Source organism: Salvelinus alpinus, chromosome 33, assembly GCF_045679555.1.
Source record: "Salvelinus alpinus chromosome 33, SLU_Salpinus.1, whole genome shotgun sequence".
In the NCBI taxonomy this organism is placed as follows: Eukaryota; Metazoa; Chordata; class Actinopteri; order Salmoniformes; family Salmonidae; genus Salvelinus; species Salvelinus alpinus.
The window spans coordinates 1383040-1406999 of NC_092118.1; the positions used below are offsets into that span (position 1 = coordinate 1383040).

The following is a 23960-nucleotide window of genomic DNA, read 5'->3' on the forward strand; positions in this document are numbered from 1 at the left end:
CTAACGTGTCCCTGGTGTTGTCACCCAGTCCCCACAGCTGCAAGGAGAGTCCCTGTGTGCTGCTGTTCATCCCCGATGGCCACACCAAGGAGATGCCCACCGCCGGCTCCAAGGAGAAGTGCAAGGCCACCACCACCACAGTGAGTCTTAATACTTACTCCTCTCTTTCCCCTCTTCTAGAGTTCTCCTTTACTGCGACAGGAAAGGAGAGAAGAAATAACTATGGGCTCATCTCAATAGTCTGAAGTGGCTTCCTCTACTTGTCTCATTTATCTGCACTGATCTGAAAATATAGGATAAGTCAAATCAATATTGCTGAGGCTCACCTGGCGATTTGCTTCCACCTTATTTTTCCGATACATCCTGTATTCTTATAGATTCATGTAGATTTTGTTACATTTCTGTAATATAAGGAATAAACTCCTTGTCTCCTCTTAGGCTCCCTTCCCAGCCACGTGCCAAGGCGCTCCCATCTCTGCCCCAGCTAGCGATGCCTGCGCCGTTTTCTTTGGCATCGTGGCTCAAGGTGAGAAGGTACGCGATCTAAAAACCGCCAAGGCCCCCAAGGAGAAGGTGGACAAAGTGGTAAAGGAGCTACTGTCACTCAAAGCCCAGTTCAAGCAGCTGACTGGCCAGGACTACAAACCAGGCATGGCCCTACCCGCCAGCTCCACCACTCAGAAGGCCGCAACCCCCGCACCTTCTGCTGACTCCACCTCCTGCCCCTTTGCTTGCATCACCCAGCAGGAGGAGCTGAAGTCCGAGAAGGCTTCCAAGGTTTGAGTATATTTTTCTCTTGTTTATCATTTGGCTCATTTAAAAAAAACTTGTTTTGGATTCGATTGGATTCGATTTTGAATCCTGAGTTGAAATAGCCTGCTACACAATTAGAAGTAGTTCCACTTTTTTCCACGAGTAGAAGATTAAACATTATTCATTTCATTTTTGTTGTTGATGCCTCTTAGTCACAAGTGAAAAATATTTTAATCTCAAGGTTTTACCTGTAGAAATAAAAAATACATTACTTTTTTTAAATGCTCTCTTTTGTTTTTTTCTCTCCCGGACCAGGTTGATGCTGTTGTCAAGCAGCTGCCGGATTTTACAGCTGAGTTCCATCAGATCACAGGGAAGGAGAACAAGCCAGGGATGACCCCTCCTTCTGCTGCCCAAGCCAAGACTGCTCTCTCTGCCTCATCCCCCCCATCCTCTCCCTCAGGCCTATACGAACGTGTGACCGAACAGGGAGACACTGTGAGGAAGCTTAAATCTGAGAAATCAGCGAAGGTAAGGAAGACGAGTTCAGTAATGCTTTACTTTTAGCCTGCAGGTATTGGGAATTATGCAGTTATAGTACATTGTAAGACTTGTCTCATCTCTATTTGCTCCAACTGTTCATAACTGTTCTCTACATTTTTTACCATTGATAGAACATTACATCCCTCTAACCACTGTATTTGATCAATCTCTCCACAAAGGACCAGGTTGATGCTGCGGTGAAGCAGCTCTTAGACTTGAAGGCAGAGTACAAACAGGCGACAGGTCAGGACTACAAGCCAGGAACTGCCCCAGTCCCTGCTGCTGCCCCAGTCCAGAGCACCCAAGCCCCCACAGTCACATCTGGCTCAGGCATCTATGAACATGTGACTCAGCAGGGTGACTTGGTGAGGAAGCTGAAAAGCGAGAAGGCCCCCAAGGTGAGGCCAACAGGAAGGGATGATAGGCTGGCATTCATTAGGCACAAGTTGGATAAAATGATTCATAAATGAATATAGATGAGATAGATTTGCTTTATTAGTCCATATGTGATGGAAATGTGTCTTCTGTATTAACCCAACCCTCCGATATACATACACACACTAGGATGGGGAGAGAATTGACATGCCTGCTCTATTTCAACATTCTTTACAATATGAACCCATCAGAGTCTAAGCCAGGGGAGGAGATGGGGGTGGTTCTACTATATGGCGTTTTAAGGTCATACCAAGGATCATTTAGCTATTTGATTTTGAATTTTAAGGCCCCTTGAAGTATCCCCAGAAATATATATACTAATTATTTTATAAAATTATTTTTGGTCTTACTGCTACTAGCCAATACAAAGGCATTGAATAACATGTTCACTACATGGAACAACAAATAGTCCCGACAACATGTTTGTTCTGAAGTGTCTCCTATATCTAAGATGTATATATTTTTAAGTATCCTGATCTTTCTTATGTATGTAACCCCATATTTTTGGCGTTAACAGCTTTATTAATTCATTTACGGTAGTTTAAAAGAAAGTGACATGAACCCTTCTGTTTTTGTCCTCTCCCTCTCAGGACCAGATGGACGCAGCCGTCAAGCATCTGCTGTCACTCAAAGCAGAGTACAAGCAGGTGACTGGCCAGGACTACAAACCAGGCATGGCCCCAGCCACCAGCCCTGCCCCTGTCCAGGCTAGCCCCGCCCCCGAGGCCCAGTCTAGCTCCTCCGTTAAGGTGCTCTTCTCCCAGGTGTCCCATCAGGGGGAGTTAGTGAGGAAGCTGAAATCGGAGAAGGCTCCTAAGGTTAGTGAGATTTAATTTCACCTCACGTAAATCTATGACCAAAAGTGCTGAAAACATGATGACGAGGGCAAGCTATTCAGATGAGGAATGCTGAAGTTTTGGCGCATGGACAACTTAGAATAGCTAGCTAACGTTGGCAACTGTAGCTACTTGTACCAATGTTAAATGATAATCAGATTTCAATCTTAATATTGTTATTCAGGATAGTCCTGATTGTTGAGTAATTAAATGCAACAGACCGCATAACACAACCAATGTAAAATGCCATCCTTGTAACCAGGACCAGCTGGATGGTGCCGTGAAGCAGCTTCTGGCCCTGAAGACCCAGTACAAGGCCCTCACAGGAGAGGAGTATAAACCTGTGGCTTCCGCCGGAGCCTCAGGCGGAGAGGACAAGAACCGCAAAGACCGAGAGAACAAGTCTGAGAAACAGGGAGGTGGTAGTGGCGGAGGAGGAGGGAAGAAGCAGCCTAAGGGAGACAAAGTCAAGGAGGTCTCGTCGGGAGGCGCAGGGGGAGGAGGAGAGGGGGGTCCCAAGAAACAGACACGGTGAGAGGGTTGGATGGGTGGATGAAGGGGAGAGTGGGAAGCAGAGATGGATGAATAGAGATCATTGGTACTTTAATGGAGTGGAGATTTGAAAACGGAATGATGGATGGCAGAAATCAAGGGAGATGGTGATGAATGTAGGCTGACAGTGGATGTGGTCCTGTGTGACTCAGTTGGTAGAGCTTGGCGCTTGCAATGTCAGAGTAGTTGGTTCGATTTCTGCTGGGGTCAGCAATACGAGAATGTGTGCACGCATTATGATATTCTTACCTGTGTGTTTTGATCTGCTGTGCCATAGGCCCAAAACATTGCTCTTGGACAGTGCTGTACCGTCAGAGCCTTCAGAGGAAGCCTAAGAATATTTAAACCGAAAATTAAAGGTTTAAGTGATTGAAAATTATATTAGTCTTGTCAATCATGATCATGATTCGTCTCTTGTGTTCAGAGTGGTGTTGTCTGTGGTGGGGAGGGGAAAAATGAAAACAGGAATAGCTATCCAATCAAGGTTTTCCGTATCGGTATCTGAGGAGAAATCTTCCCCTGATCCTACCAGCAGGGCCTTGGATTGACGGCATGATTAGCCAATCCGATTTTGATATGTAGTGCCCTGTGGCTCAGTTGGTAGAGCATGGCGCTTCCAACGGCAGGGTTGTGGGATCGGTTCCCACGGGGGACCCGTATGAAATGATATGCACGCACTATAAGTCGCTCTGGATAAGAGCGTCTGCTAAATGACGACTCAAATTGAAATCGTGTAAATGTAGTGCAGTGGAACAGTTTTTTTTCAATGGACATGCATATTTTGTCATGGCATTTCTCGACTGTCATGTTAGTGACAACATTTGCCGTCTCTACTCAATCTCATTTCCGTACGTAGGTTGGAAAAGACAGTGCATTCCAGGGGTGCATTCCATTGGATTCAGGGCCTAGCTAGCAGACGGGTTGGTGCTGAAGTTGAGCAGTTTTCCCAGGCCCAGAGCTAGGTAGCTAGCTGGCTGGCTACAGTGGACTCTACAACATGATAGACTTTCTGTTTTCAACTTATTCATGGCTGGCTGTTGATAAAAATCATGCTTTTGTAGAAAAGTTATCTTGGACTTAAAAGCAAAGGACGAACATCTTATGATTCACCATTTTAACTGTACCGGAAGATGGATTTCTGCTGAGTGTTCACACTGTTCTGTAGGGATGAGTTTGATTAATCGATTAGTCGGTCTAATTCATCCGTATCTATTTGAAATAGGGAATTGAAAAACACCAATTGAAGTGGTATTTTCCATTGCTGGGCAAAGTGGGCATAGATTTGACTTCACTAGATACAAAACATGGCTTCCCCTCCGCAAAAGACAAGTCACCATGTCTAGTATGCATGCACAGCTCTTCCTATATTTTGGCCCTAGCAACCATCAACTAATCGATAAAATAGAAAAAGTTGTTTAACTCATCCGTAGTATACCGTGTGGTTTTCACACCTGATTTCTGTGTATTTTCCTCATTTAGACTGGGACTGGAGGCTAAGAAGGAGGAGAACCTGTCTGATTGGTACTCTCAGGTGAGTCTGTACACCTGTGCGAGTGATTATTGCCCCAGTTTTTTGACTAGCAGTCTAAACTCCACTAAAGCCAGTCGTTTTGGCATTGTCACAAACCTCTCTTGGACTGAAGCCCAATTCCATTTATACTCCTTGTACACTCCCCCTGGTGGATTTAAAAGGATGTGAAAAAGTAATTGAGAATAGGGCCTGGAGCTAGGGTATGCACTTGCACACTTCCTGTCATTGATTTAACAACGGTAGAAAGTCCCTCCAGCCAATGATAACACCAATCCAGTGGTTTTAGATCCATTAGAAGATTGGGAAAAGGGTGGAGAATCGGAATGCAGCCATGGTATAGCGCTCAAGACAAGTGTCTACCTTCACATCTGCCCCTCCAGGTAATCACTAAGGCAGAAATGATTGAGTACTACGATGTGAGCGGGTGCTATGTGCTGCGGCCCTGGTCATACTCCATCTGGGAGTCCATCAAGGAGTTCTTTGACCGCGAGATCAAGAAGCTGGGCGTGGAGAACTGCTACTTCCCCATGTTTGTCTCACAGGCTGCCCTGGAGAAGGAGAAGTCCCACATCGCGGATTTTGCCCCCGAGGTGGGTGTTGCGAAGTGTGTGTGGGGTTGGATGGAGGGGGACTGGGGGGATGGGTGTTACCATTATCTATCCCTATTGAAAATCCTGGTCCTCGCTTCTCAAGTGATGCGTGATCACCATTTGTCTTGTCATACTGATGATCCCTCTTTAAGTGATTTGACACATTTGTAGTGAACTGTGTTTGTGTGTGCTGCCTTCAGGTCGCCTGGGTGACGCGTTCAGGGAACACTGAGCTTGCCGAGCCCGTCGCTATCCGACCCACTAGTGAAACTGGTAAGACAAACACACCTCACCACTTCTGTCAAACTTTAAAGTTAAACTTGACACGTTGAATTTCCAGATGCTTTTCACTAGGTCTCAAAGAACTACATTGTATAGGTGTAACTCACGACACAACGTATCTATGGATATTTTCATCCAAGGCGCTTACTACTTCTACCCTCTCTATGCCATATATGTATTCGTTTACTAATTCACACCCTGACCAATGCATCCTTCGTCTTTTCTTTTTACAGTGATGTACCCTGCCTACTCCAAATGGGTCCAGTCCCACAGAGACCTCCCCATCAAACTCAACCAGTGGTGCAACGTTGTGGTCAGTGTCCAATCCACGAATGATAATTGTCATATTCACCATCACTGTTAGGGTCAGTACAATTTCAAAATGGAAAAGCCCAAACCTACTGAAAATTGAAGACTTCAAACCTGTCCAGTATGTCCACTGTCTTTTGGCAGAACCGTTTAGGACAGTCGGTCACCAACCGGTTGATCGCAAGGCATTCCCAGTCGATCACCAAACATTTCTGTAGAAAAGCCAACAATAAAGGCTTGCGATCCTTTAAAAAATTTAAAAAATTTGTTGCATTGTCAATAGTTGCACTTGATTCAGAACCCTGCGCACTGGTTAAGCACAGTTTTCCCATTTTTTTAACCATTTTATTTGTCTGAAAGACCAACTACGCCTACCCGATGGACCGGGAGATCTGTGGCTAACTCGAGTACGCCTACAGCGCTGGCCAATCGGATCACTCAAATTATCGTGCCTGGAGAGCTTCCACGACCCTGGCCACAGCAAAGTTTGATAGGCTACTAGCCTACGTAAGATTGAAGCACTTAAAACCATGACCACAGAGAGACTGTCAAAGAATACAGGGGGAAACGTGATCTGACTGGGATCATTTTGAATTCCAAGTCGGAAACTGGGGTGTCTTTCTAGAGCTCGGACTTTCCGACCTGAAGATCACTGACGTCATGATTTGACATTGTCCCCCCCCCCTCCGAATTCCCAGTTGTCTTGAAAGCACCATGACCATCAGATACAGTTACAATCAGTCCAGTAAAATAAAAAAGCTAATTATTTCAATTCATGCCCCGCAGTGCCTCGCAAGTGCTACACCAACTGATCTATTTTATCAAAGCTTGAGTTTTGAAATGTAATATGGTCTGAGAATAATAATATTTGCAGGCCAGGCATATAGCCAATATGCTTTGATAATGTATAAGGCCTACTGCTCAAACCTCATTCCTACCGAATTGTTTGTATTAGGTTAATGTTAAATTTAAGTCATGCTTGCTGTTTGACTGCGGAAGTGATCTTTTCAGAATGTATCGTGATTTTTACTATTTCTCTAATTTCTCTTTTGCTTTCTCTCACTCACCCCCAGAGGTGGGAGTTCAAGCACCCCCAACCCTTCCTGAGGACCAGAGAGTTCCTGTGGCAGGAGGGACACACGGCTTTCGCCACCAAAGCGGAGGCCGCCGAAGAGGTAACAAGGCCAATTTATTATTAACCGTCCATGAGACTAGTTCTTACTTTTCTCTTGTGAATGTTGAGTAAAAAACATAGAACTTGTCATGTCTGGGGAGTGCATTCAAACGATGCTTAACGTTTGTTTTTTGTGTAAGTTGGATTTAGACGCAAGAATTTGAAAGTTTGCAGTCTTGTCAAATTCAGTGTTTCCCTGACAATGGACCGCCATGACCAAAATGGCTGCCACCGGGAACCTGTAGTCCATGGGCCCTGCATCTCTTTTCCAATGGTTTCTGGGGATAAATGTGTACTACACCTTGGTTACTGTTGCTAACTCGGACAAGCTTTGCCTTTTTATTTTCCTGTGAAAATGGAGAAGCGTATCGTAATAACGCTAAGGGAGCTCCCCAATGAGGTACTAAGTTACTTTTGGAGACAACCATCACTTATATCAGGTTGGAGCAAACTAAAGGATCTTCAGTATGCCTTTTGAAGGCTATATTCACGAAAAGTTATGCAGGAACTTAACACAGCAAGCAGGAGGACTAGGATAGAGGCAAAGTCTACAGGTCCCAGTGTAAGAGGGAGAAACCCCACTAGCTGACCATCGAGGCAGATGACAAAGGAGCAACATTGTTCCTAAACTGCAGGGTAGGTCTCACAATCATTTAAAAACCAAACTCATACAATATTGTGTACAATATCAGCTTCAGCTAGCTGTTATGCTAACGTAAACAACCAACGCCCTCAGTTAAAAAAAATATACCGTTCTATGCTAGCTCCACAGGTTACTGCTCGCATGTTGTTGGGCTGATCCACACCTTGGACCTCTGGAGAGCCCCAGATGAAATGTCCACTACAAGCTTGCCACAACAGTTGCATAAGCCAAGAGGCAAGAAGATTGATTCCAAGCCTATTACAGTGGTCGGGGTGGCAAAAGTGAGTCGGAAAAGAAGACCAGTCTACTGCAGTTACAACTGACAGGTGAGCTACACGTGAATGTCTTGTTTACAATCTCTCCTGTAGTTGTCTGGCATGTTTTCTGTGATGTCCTTGTCCTTGCGAGGCCATACAGACAACTGACCTGTCCAAAATAAAGTCCATTGAATAAAATGCTAACACTTTGTAAATCCATATGAAATGTAAAAGCCAGATCTTTCAGGTCAAAATTGTCTTAAGTTTCATCAGCACAAGCAGAAACTGCATCTGCCAATCTACTCTTGTATGTCAAGGGGATAGTTGTCTGTAGGGATATGTTTCTGATTTGGTCATGTAAAAAATGTGCACAAGTTATTAAACTGACCATAAGTAAACCCAGTGCAGGATTGGAAGAAGTTGGGGGGACACTGCTGTTATCGACTCTGGCATTAACCGGTTAGGGGTTTGAGTTTCCTGAAGAGCATGGATTTTTTTTATTTTAACTAGTCCATTTCCTCATTCTTTTTGAGCGAGTAGAACCTTTAAGCTCATCCCTTCCTTTTATTCTTCCAACTGGGGATGCTCCTCTATGTACTCTGGAAACACAAAATACACCAAATGATTAAACATTTTAATTTCTACCGTACATGATTTAAACAAGTTGGTGCTTTGTAAAAGCTCTTTTTCCCCTCTTTTGCAGCTCCCACTATTGGAGAACAGCACCACCACCATCCTCTTCCAACCCTACGGATGAGTTCCCAACATTTCCTCTGCCGCCAACAACCAAGATGTTTCTCTACAGTTCTGAATGAAAATAAGATATTACAACAGTGATATAATGATCTCCCAGTCTGAAGCAGAGGCACTGGAAAAAGAGAAGATGACAGAGCAGCAACACCAGCCATGGCGTCTGCTCCCAGCCACTTACTTCATCGTATTTTTAAGAGGGTGTGCTCCAAGGTAGCAGACTGACAGTCTTGCCACCAGCATGCAGAGGAAGAAGACCGTGCAGACCAAGGCGATGACGATAGACCTTGAACTGCTTGCAGCAGCACCGTATACTGAGTCACTGGGCACAAAGTGTTCCCATGTGGCTTTGTCAACCTCCACTCCCTCCATTTAGGCACATCTCCTGACAGGAAAGTCTCGAGTAATGAGAACCCAAGCCACAGCTTCTGGAAATAAAGTGCCCAGACCAAGACAACTTTACTGGTAGTAAATATCTCTGTCAAAGAGCTGATGGTACCTATGCTTACAAACCTAAACATGAGTTCCACTACCATATTATGGGACAAATGGGAATCACAGGGATGCCGTGGTGTGATTTTTATTTGTCATGTGTAAAAATGACTTTCACCTGGAGTGTGTCCACTTTACATTTTACATTACATTTAAGTCATTTAGCAGACGCTCTTATCCAGAGCGACTTACAAATTGGTGCATTCACTTTAATGCAGAAAAGTGGGATAGCATGAAAAGCCAGCTGGACTGCTTATTTTTTAAGCATTTCTTGCCGGCCCTGTGCAGATAGTTCAACAAAGGAGGAATTATCATCTCCGGTATCCTCTGGTGATTTGGTTGCTGTCTCTCCTGTGGTGTTAGTGGAAGCTGCATCTTGCACAGGGCTCTACGCTGACGTTTTCTTACAAGGAGCACATGTGTGCCTTATTTTTATTTATTTTTAAGTAGGCGCACACAAATTTAGGAGCACAATGAAAAATGTGAGATGTTGAAGCTAGAATCTTAAATTTTTCTAAGCGCACTGGAATTCCAAAATAAAAATGACAAGTCGCACAGCAAAATATTTAAGCGCATATGCAAGTTAAATGGCCGCACTGTAGAGCCCTGTTGCACATCAGATCTTAATCTGTAGATATGGGATGATACATGTAGTGTTATTCATTCAGATATTCAGTGTTAGGGTTATATTGTTTCAGTGGTCTTCTGAATCAAATGTGTAAATCAGACATCTGTTGCCTACATTGTACTTGTGATTACAATTACTTATGTATGAGTTATGTAAGTTGTGTATAATTTATGTACAAAGCCTCCATATGTGAGATAAACTTGCCCTTTTAGTGTCTGTCGATATTTGGCAATGTATGATAGGTTTGGTAAAACCTGATATTACAGTACAGCAGCTGGATTTGGGTACTGAAGACTTGGATTCCCATCAACACATTGCTGAACGAAATTAGCCAGCTAAAGATTTGTGATACATGTAGTCTAACAAAGCTAACTAGCTAGCTAATGTTGTTGACAAGATAGCTAGCTAAGTTAGCAATGTTTAGCTTAGTTGTGTAATGTTAAAGTTGTTGCTGACTTTGTCTAGCCAGTTTTTTTTAAATAATAAATATATTGTGATATCACGCATTATGCAAAAGATTAACATAGTTGCTTACCTTGGAGCAAACATATATGCATCCTTCGTTATCTTGCTTGTGTTAAACTGTGTATGAAGTTGCCGAGTGGTTGGTTGGTTGCGGTTATTGTGCTCTGATTGGACAATTGCTGTTCGAGGGCGGAGTTTAGTGAAGGGTTAATTAGGCCTAATACAATTACCATTATTGTCCATTTGCACAGAGATTGATATTGTTGGTGGATGATTTCAGTGATATGTTAGGGTAGCTAATGTTAGGGTAGCTAATACCTCCCAGTTTCAGAATTCTTTTCCAGTTACATGCCTTCTGAACATGGTAGTATTTGTAATAAATACTGAATACTCTTGTCCCTCCTGTGCGTGTGTCCAGGTGTTACAGATCTTGGACCTGTATGCGCGGGTGTACGAGGAGCTCATGGCCATCCCCGTGGTAAAGGGCAGGAAGACTGAGAAGGAGAAGTTTGCCGGAGGTGACTACACTACCACCGTGGAGGCCTTCATCTCTGCCAGTGGCAGAGCCATTCAGGTACTCTTGAGGCTTGCACACATCGAACTGAATGTGGATATAGCGTTCGTATGCCGATCGTTCAGCGTAGTGGTTTTTAGGGACAACCCATTGTAGACGTCTGACTGACAATTCTTTACTCAATTCTACATGTAAAATCGGTGCGCACCCGGTTTGCAAATTACGTTCAGAGGTGTACGAATAACAATAACGAGCTATTGTTGTGTCTGAGCCCTTTGACGCCCGATGTCCACCAGATGCATATGCGTTTTGTTTTGCCGAATGTCTTACCTTCATTTTCCCTACTTGACACACATAATGGCATCGGAGGAGATGGCTGCGGTTTTACCGGCTCCAAACCAATTGTGATATTGTGTTTTTTCGTATTATTTGTAACTTATTTTGTACATAATGTTTCTGCCACTGTCTCTTATGACCGAAAAGAGCTTCTGGATATCAAGTGATTACTCGCCTCGTACTGGACAAAGATTTTTTCTTTAACGAGTCGTACGTGATGGATTTACTAAAAACACCGGACAAGGCCCATATCCCCGTCATTCACATGAAGAAGAGACTGAGATGTAGGTTGTGTTTCCTTGTAAGAATCCGACGGCGAGTGGGTAACCCACCTCTACCATCAGTCCCTATTAGCCAATGTGCAATCATTGGATAATATACTGGCTGAGCTCCGATCAAGACTATCCTACGAACGGGACATTAAAAACTGTAATATCTTATGTTTCACTGTGTCATGGCTGAACGACGACATGGATAACATACAGCTGGCTGAACAGCTGCCTCCGGTAACTCAAGGGGTGACGGCCTGTGTCTAGTTGTCAATAACAGCTGGTGCATGACATCTAATATTAATTAAGTCTCAAGGTTTTGCTCGCCTGAGGTAGTCTTCATGATAAGCTGTAGACCACGCTATTTACCAGTGGTTTATCTACTATTTACCATAACAAACCTATGCTGGCACTAAGACCACACTCAACGAGCTGTATAAGGCAATAAACAAGAAGATTCTCATCCAGAAGTGGCGCTCCTAGTGGCCGGGGACTTTAATGCAGGCAAACTTAAATCCATTTTGCCTCATTTCTACCAGCATGTTACATGTGCAGCCAGAGGAAAAATACTCTAGACCACCTTTACTCCACACAGAGACGCGTACAAAGCTCTCCCTCGCCCTCCGTTTGGCAAATCTGACCATAACTCTATCCTCCTGACTCGTGCTTACAAGATAAAACTAAAGCAGGAAGTAGATGCTAAGCTACAGTTCTGTTTTGCTAGCACAGACTGGAATATGTTCCTGGGATTCTTCCGATTGCATTGAGGAGTACACCACATCTGTCATTGGCTTCATCAATAAGTGCATCGATAACGTCGTCCCCACAGTGACCGTACGTGCATACCCCAACCAGAAGCCATGGATTACAGTCAACATCCGCACTGAGCAAAAGGGTAGAGCTGCCACTTTTAAGGAGCGGGACTCTAACCTGGAGTGGAGCGCTGGAGCGCGTGCTACGGGTGGGTGCTGCTATGGTAACCAGTGAGCTGAGATAAGGCGGGGCTTTACCTAGTAAAGACTTGTAGATGACCTGGAGCCAGTGGGTTTGGTGACGAATATGAAGCGAGGGCCAGCCAACGAGAGCATACAGGTCGCAGTGGTGGGTAGTATATGTGGCTTTGGTGATAAAACTGATGGCACTGTGATAGACTGCATCCAATTTGCTGAGTAGAGTGTTGGAGGCTATTTTGTAAATGACATCGACAGGATAGTCAGTTTTACGAGGGTATGTTTGGCAGCATGAGTGAAGGATGCTTTGTTGCGAAATAGGAAGCCAATTCTAGATTTAATTTTGGATTGGAGATGCTTAATGTGAGTCTACAGTCTAACCAGACTCCTACGTATTTGTAGTTGTCCACATATTCTAAGTCAGAACGTGCGGGCAGCGATCGGTTGAAGAGCATGCATTTAGTTTTACTTGCATTTAAGAGCAGTTGGAGGCCACGGAAGGAGAGTTGTATGGCATCGAAGCTCATCTGGAGGTTTGTTAACACAGTGTCCAAAGAAGGGCCAGAAGTATACAGAATGGTGTCGTCTGCGTAGAGGTGGATCAGAGAATCACCAGCAGCAAGGGTGACATCATTGATGTATACAGAGAAGAGTTGGCCCGAGAATTAAACCCTGTGGCACCCCCATATAGACTGTCATAGGTCTGGACAACAGGCCCTCCGATTGACACACTAAATTGATGAACCAGGTGAGGCAGTGATTTGAGAAACCAAGGCTGTTGAGCCTGCTGATAAGAATGTGGTGATTGACAGTCGAAAGCCTTGGCCAGGTCGATGAATACGGCTGCACAGTATTGTCTCTTATCGATGGCTGTTATGATATCGTTTAGGACCTTGAGCGTGGTTGAGGTGCACCCATGACCACCTCGGAAACCAGATTGCATAGCGGAGAAGGTACGGTGGGATTCGAAATGGTCGGTGATCTGTTTGTTAACTTGGTTTTCGAAGACCTTAGAAAGGCAGGGTAGGAAATAAGGAAATAAGAATTTTAAGATATCCCGCTATGCCCTCCGACGAACCATCAAACATGCAAAGTGTCAATACAGGACTAAGATTCAATCGTACTACGCTGGCTCCGATTTAAGCCCTGCCACATCCGACGAGCAAACTATTAGACTACAAAGGGAAGCACAGCCACGAGCTGCCCAGTGACATGAGCCTACCAGATGAGCTAAGTAACTTCTTTGCACGCTTCGAGGCAAGCAACACTGAAGCATGCATAAGAGCACCAGCTGTTCGGAACTACTGTGTGATCACGCTCTCCGTAGCCGATGTGAGCAAGACCTTTAAACAGGTCAACATTCACAAGGCTGCAGGGACAGACAGATTATCAGGATGTATACTCCAAGCATGCGCTGACCAGCTGGCAAGTGTCTTCACTAGCATTTTCAGCCTGTCCCTGTCCGAGTCTGTAATGCCATGGTTTAAGCAGACCACCATAGTCCCTGTGCCCAAGAACACAAAGGCAACCTGCCTAAATGCCTGCCGACCCGTAGCACTCATGTCTGTAGCCATGAAGTGCTTTACAAAGCTGGTCATGGCTCACATCAACACCATTATCCCAGAAACCCTAGACCCACTCCAATTTGCATACTGCCCCAACAGATCCACAGATGACGCAATCTTTTGCACTCCGCACTGCCCTGGACAAAAGGAACAGCTATGCGAGAATGCTATTCATTGACTACAGCTCAGTGTTCAACAGCATAGTACCCTCAAAGCTCATCATTAGCTAAGGACCCTGGGACGAAACACCTCCCTCTGCAACTGGATCTTGGACTTCCTGACGGACTGCCCCCATGTAGTAAGGTTAGGTAACAACACATCCGCCACGCTGATCCTCAACACGGGGGCCCCTCGGGTGCGTGCTCCGTCCCCTCCTGTGCTCCCCGTTCACCCATGACTGCATGACCAAGCACGACTCCAACACCATCATTAAGTTTGCAGACGACACAACAGTGGTAGGCCTGATCACCGACAACGACGAGACAGCCTATAGGGAGGAGGTCCGAGACCTGGCCGTGTGGTGTCAGGATAACAACATCTCCCTCAACCTGATCAAGACAAAGGAGATGATCGTGGACTACAGGAAAATGAGTGCCAAGCACGCCCCCATTCTCATTAACAGGGCTGTAGAGGAGTAGGTTGAGAGGTTCACCAACTAACTGTCATGGTCCAAACACACCAAGACAGTTGTGAAGAGGGCACGACAACGCCTATTCCCCTTCCGGAGACTGAAAAGATTTGGGTCCTCAGATCCTCAAAAAGTTCAACAGCTGCACCATCGCAAGCATACTGACTGGTTGCATTGCTGCCTGGTATGGCAAGCTCCAAGTCTAGGTCCAAGCGGCTTCTAAACAGCTTCTACCCCCAAGCCATAAGACTCCTGAACAGCTAATCAAATGGCTACCTGGACTACTTGCATTGCCCCCCCCCCATTTTTACGCTGCTGCTACTCTATTATCGATGCGTAGTCATTTTACTTCTATTTACATGTACATATTACCTCGACTAACCTGTACACCCGCACATTGACTCTGTACCGGTACACCCTGTATATAAACTCGTTACTGTTTATTTTATTGTTGCTCTTTTAATTATTTGACATTTTTCTATTTTGTTTTGTTTACTTCAGTTTTTTTTGTAAATTCAAAAATGTTCTAAACTGCATTGTTGGTTAAGGGCTTGTAAGTAAGCATTTCACGGGCTCACGTGACAAATTAGAATTTGACGTGCTATGCTTTTTAACTATAAAAGCTAGCTGGTGGTACAAACGCTAAAGCAACGCACCGGTTGAAAGTATTTAACGCATGTGGTACACAGAACGCAACGCAGCCTAGCGCGGCATCCCCAACGTAGCGTTGCGGACTGCTCCATTGACAATGAATGACTTCCGCCAAAACTCATCTGATGGGCATGAAAATTCTGGATTGAGTCAATGGCGTTTCAATGGGAGTAGGTGTGCAATATGTAAAATAGCTGGAGCCTTCATAAGACTATCAGACCTGAATTGAATTAAGCGCATTTCTCAAGTATTTCAAAGTCTGCAGCCTTGTCAAATTCAAATTTTCCTCTTCCATGGACCGCATTGGTGAAATTGGCTGCCACATTGAACCTGTATTTCATGGGCCTCCCATTTATTTTCGTTGGATATTGGGGATACATTTGAACTACCAACAATTAGGCCTAAGGGTGGATTTCAATTATACGTTCTAACAGACAATGAAAATCCAATAAGAAGCATGAATTGGCACACCAATTCTTTTGGTGGGGGGGATAGAAGTGCTGACTAACAGAATAGTACACTTGTGTAAAAATAAATAAGGATAGTCGCACACTATATGCTCCCTATAATTTTATGGAGTTAACGCCTAGGGAGAATATTTAGGGCGAGCAAGACGATCTTTATATATTTTTTAGATTCTAACAGCCAAACATCAACTAGGACCTTGGATGAAACCCACTTTTCCTGGCGTCCTTGTAAGCAATATGTAGAAAACTCTTCTAAAATACCTGGAGCCTTCCACATGAATGCTTACACCTATCAAGTTTATTCAGACATGTACAGACCAAAAGGGGAAAATATCTAGGAGCAGACTAAAGGAGTCAACAAGTAAATAGCAGTCGAACTAAAGCACACAGTGGAAACACATCTCTTAGGTACGCCTTTTTACAGATCTGGGTTAAAATGTCATTTCAAATACTTTAGTTGTGCTTGATTGACCTTATCTGTTGCAATGAACATGTATAGAAAAGTCCCCAAAGTGCAAACCCCACCCACCTGGCACTCCAGGTAGGCTAAAGGAAAAAATATATATTTGAAAGATTTTATACCGTATTTTAACCCAGGTCTGCTTTTTAACCATAATAAAACAACCAAGCGAAATGTTTCTCTTCCTCTCAGGGCGCCACGTCCCATCACCTGGGACAGAATTTCTCACGGATGTTTGAGATTGTGTTTGAGGACCCCAAGAAGCCAGGTGAAAAGCAGCTGGCATATCAGAACTCGTGGGGCATCACCACCCGCACCATCGGCGTGCTCACCATGGTCCATGGTGACAATATGGGCCTGGTGCTGCCCCCAAAAGTCGCATGTCTCCAGGTACGTTTTTTTATTTTACCAGGAAATTCTTATTTACAATGATGGCAAAAGGTAAATCATTTAGATTTGTAAAACAACCTTTATTAGCATGAGTCAAGTTGACGTAGTCAATTCAGTGCCAATTCAAAATGATATAACTCTGCATCTTTTCCTGCTCCTCTTCTCACCCAGGTGATCATCATCCCATGTGGTATCACGGCGTCCCTGCCCGAGGCTGAGAAAGAGGTTCTCTTGGCCCAGTGCTCCAAGTACCTGGCTCGGCTGCAGAGGGGAGAGATCCGAGTCAAGGCAGACCTCCGAGAAAACTACTCCCCGGGCTGGAAGTTTAACCACTGGGAGCTCAAGGTAAAACCACAACTCCTGGCCATGTTTGGGTCACTTTGTAAGAGCGTGGCTCTAGCAACGCCAGGGTCGTGGGTTCGATTCCGACTGGGGTCATACACAAAATAAAAATCACTCACTGTACTGTGTCTCATTAAAGAATTTTCTGAATGGCATATCTTATTATTATTAGTATAATATTACTCCCCACATCCCCTTAGGGGTTTGTAGCCTTGTCATTCAGTGCTTCCTCTACAATGGACCGCACTGGCCGAAATGACTGCCACCGTGAACCTGTAGTCCATGGGCCTCCTGTCCCATTTCCATGGATCCTGGGGATACATTTGTACTACTGACAATTAGATGATTTCAGGGATGAACTTCTCATCAGTCCAATATTAGGTGTCTAATCAAATCATCTCTTTTTCTCTTGCTCATTCCCTCTTGTTCTCTTTCCCTCTCCCCTCTCTCTCCCTCCCTCTCTCCATCCATCCCTCTAAGGGTGTGCCCATTCGTCTGGAAGTGGGTCCTAAGGACCTAAAGCAGGGTCAGTGTGTGGCCGTGAGGAGAGACACAGGGGAGAAGATCACCCTGCCCGAGGCCGACACAGAGAAGAGGCTCACACAGCTACTGGAGGACATCCAGACCAACCTCTTCAAGAGGTAGAGTGCATGTACATTCACGTACTCATACAAGTGTGTAGACACACACTTGAGGAAATCAAGGCCAACCTCTAGGTAACACACACACAGTATAAGAATTAGCAGCATATACACATGCTTCACACACATACAGTTGAAGTAAGTATACATACACGAAGGTTGGAGTCATTAAAACTCGTTTTTCAACCACTCCACAAATGTCTTGTTAACAAACTATAGTTTTGGCAAGTTGGTTAGGACATCTACTTTGTGCATGACACAAGTAATTTTTCCAACAATTGTTTACAGACAGATTATTTCATTTATAATTCACTGTATCACAATTCCAGTGGGTCAGAAGTTGACTGTGCCTTTAAAAGCTTGGAAAATTCCAGAAAATTATGTCATGGCTTTAGAAGCTTCTGATAGGCTAATTGACATAATTTGAGTCAATTGGAGGTGTACCTATGGATGTATTTCAAGGCCTACCTTCAAACTCAGTGCCTCTTTGCTTGACATCATGGGAACATCAAAAGAAATCAGCCAAGACCTCAGGGAAAAAATTGTAGACCTCCACAAGTCTGGTTCATCCTTGGGAGCAATTTCCAAACTCCTGAAGGTACCACGTTCCTCTGTATAAACAATAGTACGCAAGTATAAACACCATGGGACCACGCAGCTGTCATACTGCTCAGGAAGGAGACACGTTCTGGCTACTAGAGATGAATGTACTTTGGTGTGAAAAGTGGAAATCAATCCCAGAACAACAGCAAAAGACCTTGTGAAGATGCTGGAGGAAACAGGTACAAAAGTGTCTATATCCACAGTAAAACGAGTCCTATATTGACATAACCTGAAAGGCCGCTCAGCAAGGAAGAAACCACTGCTCCAAAACCGCCATAAAAAAGCCAGACTACGGTTTGCAACTGCACATGGTGACAAAGATTGTACTTTTTGGAGAAATAGGACTGTTTACAGAACTGTTTGACCATAATGACCATCGCTATGTTTGGAGGAAAAAGGGGGATACTTGCAAGCCGAAGAACACCATCCCAACTGTGAAGGACGGGTGTGGCAGCATCATGTTGTGGGGGTGCTTTGCTGCAGGAGGGACTGGTACACTTCACAAAATAGATGGCATCATGAGAAGGGGAAATTATGTGGATATATTGAAGCAACATCCCAAGGCATCAGTCAGGAAGTTAAAGCTTGGTCGCAAATGGGTCTTCCAAATGGACAATGACCCCAAGCATACTTCCAAAGTTGTGGCAAAATGGCTTAAGGACAATAAAGTCAAGGTATTGGAGTGACCATCACAACGCCCTGACCTCAATCCCATTGAACATTTGTAGGCAGATCTGAAAAAGCGTGTGCGAGCAAGGAGGCCTACAAACCTGACTTAGTTTCAACAGCTTTGTCAGGAGGATTGGTGCAGAATTCACCCAACTTATTGTGGGAAGCTTGTGGAAGGCTACCTGAAACGTTTGACCCAAGTTACACTCAATTAGTATCGCCTTTAAGTTTATGTAAACTTATGACCCACTGGTAATGTGATAAAAGAAATAAAAGCTGAAATAAATCATTCTCTACTATAATTCTGACATTTCACATTCTTAAAAAAAGTGATGATCCTACCTGACCTAAAACAGGGAATTTTTACTAGGATTAAATGTCAGGAATTGTGAAAAATTTGGTTTAAATGTATTTGGCTGAGGTGTGTGTAAACTTCCGACTTAAACTGTACAGTCGTGGCCAAAAGTTTTGAATGACACACAAAATAATTTTCACAAGTCTGCTGCCTCAGTTTGTGTGATGGCAATTTGCATATACTCCAGAATGTTATGAAGAGTGATCAGATTAATTGCAAAGTCCCTATTTTCCATGCAAATGAACTGAATCCCCCAAAAACATTTCCACTGCATTTCAGCCCTGCCACAATAGGACCAGCTGACATCATGTCAGTGATTCTCTCGTTAACACAGGTGTGAGTGTTGATGAGGAAAAGGCTGGAGATCACTCTGTCATGCTGATTGAGTTCGAATAACAGACTGGAAGCTTCAAAAGGAGGGTGGTGCTTGGAATCATTGTTCTTCCTCTGTCAACCATGGTTACCTGCTAGGAAACACGTGCCATCAACGTTGCTTTGCACAAAAAGGGCTTCACAGGCAAGGATGTTGCTGCCGGTAAGATTTCACCTAAATCAACTATTTATCGGATCATCAAGAACTTCAAGGAGAGCGGTTCAAATGTTGCGAAGGCTTCAGGGCGCCCAAGAAAGTCCAGCAAGCGCCAGACCGTCTCCTAAAGTTGTTTAGGCTGCGGGATCAGGGCACCACCAGTACAGAGCTTGCTCAGGAATGGCGGCAGGCAGGAGTGGGTGCATCTGCACTTATAGTGAGGTGAAGACTTTTGGAGGATGGCCTGGTGTCAAGAAGGGCAGCAAAGAAGCCACTTCTCTCCAGGAAAAACAACAGTGACAGACTGATATTCTGCAAAAGCTACAGGGATTGGAATGCTGAGGCCTGGGGTAAAGTCATTTTCTCTGATGAATCCCCTTTCTGATTGTTTGGGGCATCCTGTATAAAGCTTGTCCGGAGAAGGCAAGGTGAGCGCTACCATCAGTCCTGTGTCATGCCAACAGTAAAGCATCCTGAGACCGTTCATGTGTGGGGTTGCTTCTCAGCCAAGGGAGTGGGTGCACTCACAATTTTGTCTAAGAACACAGCCATGAATAAAGAATGGTACCAACACATTCTCCGAGAGCAACTTCTCCCAACCATCCAGGAACAGTTTGGTGACGAACAATGCCTTTTTCAGCGTGATGGAAAAACTAAGTGGCTCTGGGAACAAAACATCGGTATTTTGGGTCCATGGCCAGGAAACTCCCCAGACCTTAACTTGTGGTCAATCCTCAAGAGGTGGGTGGACAAACAAAACCCCACAAATTCTGACAAACTCCAAGCATTGATTATGCAAGAATGGGCTGCCATCAGTCAGGATGTGGCCCAGAAGTTAATTGACAGCATGCCAGGGCGGATTGCAGAGGTCTTGAAAATGAAGGGTCAACACTGCAAATATTGATTGTATCAACTTCATATAATTGTTAATAAAAGCCTTTGACACTTATGAAATGCTTGTAATTATACTTCAGTATTCCATAGTAACATCTGACAAAAATATCTAAAGACACTGAAGCAGCAAACTTTGTGGAAATTAATATTTGTGTCATTCTCGACTGTACATGCTCTCTGTTTTGCGCTCATTCTGTGCATTTCTTTCAGTCTCTTTGTGTGTGTATGTGTATCTCTCTCAGCTACTGCACTGGGGCTAATGTACACCACACACACACACACACACAAACGTGTGACCTGTCGAATCCTGGACTAATATTTAACTTTTCTGTGTCGCAGGGCATCAGACGACTTGAACAAGCACATGGTGGTAGCAGACTCTATGGAACAGTTCCAGAAAGATCTAGACCAGGGCAGGGTGAGTTAAACTGTTTATCTGTTTATATTTTGAACCTTCATCAGAGATTATGTCTTCATGGCCTGTGTGGTACAGCGGTTACAGCCGCTCACCCCGGCACACATGTAAGCCGTAGTCTGCATGTGTTCGTATCCGGCCCACTGCCCTTTACTCACCCTTCCCCGTATATCACACTGTACAATCTCTTCAATATAGCTAAAGAAAACTGACAGGAGTGGGACTGCCCCACTTCCCAAAAAATACTTTAAAAATATATATAAAGTATTTTTTGGGAAGTGGGGCAGTCCCACTCCTGTCAGTTTTCTTCACTTCTGGCTGGCTTAACTAATTCAAACACACTGACCGTTTATTTGTATTTATTTTTTGGGGATGTCCACAGATTGTCCAGATCCCCTTCTGTGGAGGAATCGAGTGTGAAGACTGGATCAAGAAGACCACTGCCAAGTACGTATCACTCAAGTATCTCTCAATGACCGTGATGCATATATACGTACATGTGTATGACAAGTCTTGCAAATCTTTATAATGGCATCAATATGCATTATCGTCTCTTAGTGAAGTGTGAGCAAATGTAGAATGAAGCTCAATAAATCTGTCAACTCCCTATCCTGTCTCTCTGTCCCCCTCTCCAGGGACCAGGATCTGGAGCCCGGTGCCCCCTCTATGGGTGCAAAGAGCCTGTGTATCCCCTTCAAGCCCCTGCAGCCCCTGCAGCCGGGCCAGATGTGTGTCAGCGGCAAGGAGGCCGCCCAGTACTACACTCTGTTTGGCCGTAGCTACTAAATACACACCGGAAGGGTGTATCTCAATCGTCTGAAATGGCTTCCTCTCCTCGTCACTTCTCCTTTGTCTGGGAAATGTGAAGAACTAGATTGTTGAAAACCAAGAAATTCTCTGGGTGTTTCCCCCTATCATGCTCTTTTGAATGAGCAGAGATGAAGTCACTTCAGACTATTGAGATGTACCGAGTCAACACCCCATAGTGTGTTCCCTTTCTTTCAGCCCTTAACCATGTTGCAATGGTGGCCCAACCCCTCGAAAGTGACTAAAGAAAGGCACTCTCCGTAATCCGCTATTATCTCCCCACTAGCCCCAAATGTAACAAAAAAAGCAATTTTTATACCCGGTGACAGTCTTGTCTCTTTCTCCCTCCCACCCTAACTTATCTCAGGACCTTTTACAGGTATAAAAGATGTCCTTGTACTCAGGCAAGATGTTTTAGTACCTCCCCACGAACTGAACTGACATTGACCACTCTGTCATAGCAATTGGGGGTGGACTAGGGGGTGGTGAGGGTTGTTTCCTGGAGGTTTTCGACACGTTATTCCTGTGTACCAACTCATAGGAATACTCATAGATCCTATTAAATTACTAGAGGGGCTATGTCATAAACAACCCTCGAAGCTCCAGAATGTGGTGAAAATAGCAGCCATAGAAGCAGTAACAAGGTCAATGGATCTCAACCAAAACAATGAAAATGCGTGGGGGAAAGATCCCGAATCTTCTCATTGCCCCCCAGCAAAATGTCCCTACATTTAGGCTGTTGTTGTGTATTTCACACTGTTGAGGTGAAACAAATGTAAATAATGCTTGTAATAATCAACTGGATTACAGTTAAAAACAACTGACTACCACAACCGATTTCTCTATGCTAGTTGTGCTACCAGCTTATACGAACGGGAGTTAGCATTTAGCAGTTACTTCTTCTAAACCTGAAAAGGAACTACTTCTAAGTGTTATGCAGCGTAAACGTCCAAATATATCCAAATCTACCTTTAGTAACCACATTGTGGGCCTGCTAAAGTATATCAATAATGAGGGATTTGATGAATATCCACTTTGTTCGATCAGATTTGTTGAATGTGTGCCAATCCGACGTCCTTTTTATCCCCCACGGTCTGCGTTCCATTGACCTCTTTACCACATCTATATTGGTCAGGGAGAAATCCGAACCAGTCTAATTGAAATTGATGGCAGTAGAGGCATAATCCTGATTTTTCTTATGCAGGGAAATAAAAGTAAGGCATGTGATTTCAGAAATTGTGTATTTGAATTGTGAACTTAAAATATTGTAATATAATTATAAGTAGAGTTTTATACGGGTTTATTGCGAATGCTGTGTATAAATAGCCTCTAAAACAGGGCTGTCCAACTTTTCCTGGAGAGCTAACCTCCTGTATGTTTTTGCTCCAACCCCAGTTGTAACTAAAAGGATTCAGTTTATCAACCAGCTAATTATTTGAATCAGTTGCGCTAGATTAGGGTTGGAGCGAAAACCTACTGGACAGTAGCGCTCCGGGAACATGGTTGGAGAGCACTGCTCTATAATATATATGGAAAAAGACCATAAATGTCTGTATTTTTATTTTCTTGGAAAGCTGTGAGTGCTATTATATGATACAATATCAATACTTGTTGCATTTACAACTTTTTTTTAAGTACTATCATCAACTGATTTGAGACAGGCTGTGGATTGACAGCATTGTTTGAATGGAATGTTGTCATATTGGCAGTTAATTTGAAAAATGTATTGAATCATTCCTCTGAAGCTGGCTAGCTAGCTAACAAACATACAGTGCAGATACATTCTTCATATTCATTATTTAACACTATTTGTCACAGCACTGGCAAACCATGGTTGACCATCTCCCTGACCAAAATGGCTGACCTTTGTCCCACCAGAAGAAGGTTCATGTCCATTCTAGCATCCTAATTCTATTGGAATACGTACTATGACATACCTGTACTGTAATCTCTGATTTACTCCAACTAATGCAATTGTAGAACTTGTCTATAATAATAAAGGGAATTTCCACTGTATAGTTTCAGGTGATTTCTGTTTTGGGGAGATGCGTTGTCATTTGAGTGCTTCTTTATCTGTAAATTATGGCCACTTTTATATGAAAATGTGTGGATTCTTGTCCAAACAGGTGCACATCATTGTTCTATGGTCAGTGTGGAAAAGTGGAACTCCACAAGCTTTAGCCTTTTGACTCTCAGATCAATTCAGTGTCTATAAGGAATTCTGAGTCCCTACAG

General features: G+C 44.0%; 1 protein-coding gene, 1 long non-coding RNA gene and 3 other non-coding genes across 7 annotated transcripts in view; all 5 read left to right on the forward strand.

Annotated features, from left to right (window-relative positions):
* Positions 1-23739, forward strand: part of LOC139563087 (bifunctional glutamate/proline--tRNA ligase-like) — a 65056-nt gene extending 41317 nt beyond the window's left edge. For both annotated transcript variants that reach the window (XM_071381367.1, XM_071381368.1), the window contains 18 exons: positions 29-140; positions 439-777; positions 1069-1284; positions 1476-1694; positions 2322-2549; positions 2830-3098; positions 4599-4650; positions 5031-5240; positions 5441-5513; positions 5756-5835; positions 6905-7006; positions 10659-10814; positions 16273-16470; positions 16642-16815; positions 17293-17453; positions 20843-20921; positions 21301-21365; positions 21554-23739. In XM_071381367.1, the coding sequence (XP_071237468.1) occupies positions 29-140; positions 439-777; positions 1069-1284; positions 1476-1694; positions 2322-2549; positions 2830-3098; positions 4599-4650; positions 5031-5240; positions 5441-5513; positions 5756-5835; positions 6905-7006; positions 10659-10814; positions 16273-16470; positions 16642-16815; positions 17293-17453; positions 20843-20921; positions 21301-21365; positions 21554-21704 (2884 nt within the window). In that variant the 3' untranslated portion in view covers positions 21705-23739. The remainder of the gene's footprint in view (positions 1-28; positions 141-438; positions 778-1068; positions 1285-1475; positions 1695-2321; positions 2550-2829; positions 3099-4598; positions 4651-5030; positions 5241-5440; positions 5514-5755; positions 5836-6904; positions 7007-10658; positions 10815-16272; positions 16471-16641; positions 16816-17292; positions 17454-20842; positions 20922-21300; positions 21366-21553) is intronic.
* LOC139563089 (uncharacterized) lies at positions 7013-10619 on the forward strand. Of its 2 annotated transcripts, XR_011672489.1 has the most exons (3): positions 7013-7641; positions 7770-7974; positions 8609-10619. It is a non-coding gene; the product is annotated as an uncharacterized lncRNA (long non-coding RNA). The 2 variants fall into 2 exon arrangements; XR_011672488.1 differs by having other exon boundaries at positions 7013-7974.
* Positions 7175-7310, forward strand: LOC139563379 (small nucleolar RNA SNORA5). The gene has a single exon (XR_011672554.1). It is a non-coding gene; the product is annotated as a small nucleolar RNA SNORA5 (small nucleolar RNA).
* LOC139563380 (small nucleolar RNA SNORA5) lies at positions 15414-15550 on the forward strand. The gene has a single exon (XR_011672555.1). It is a non-coding gene; the product is annotated as a small nucleolar RNA SNORA5 (small nucleolar RNA).
* On the forward strand, positions 17018-17152 carry LOC139563378 (small nucleolar RNA SNORA5). Its single transcript, XR_011672553.1, has one exon. It is a non-coding gene; the product is annotated as a small nucleolar RNA SNORA5 (small nucleolar RNA).
* Positions 23740-23960: the final 221 nt, after the last annotated feature.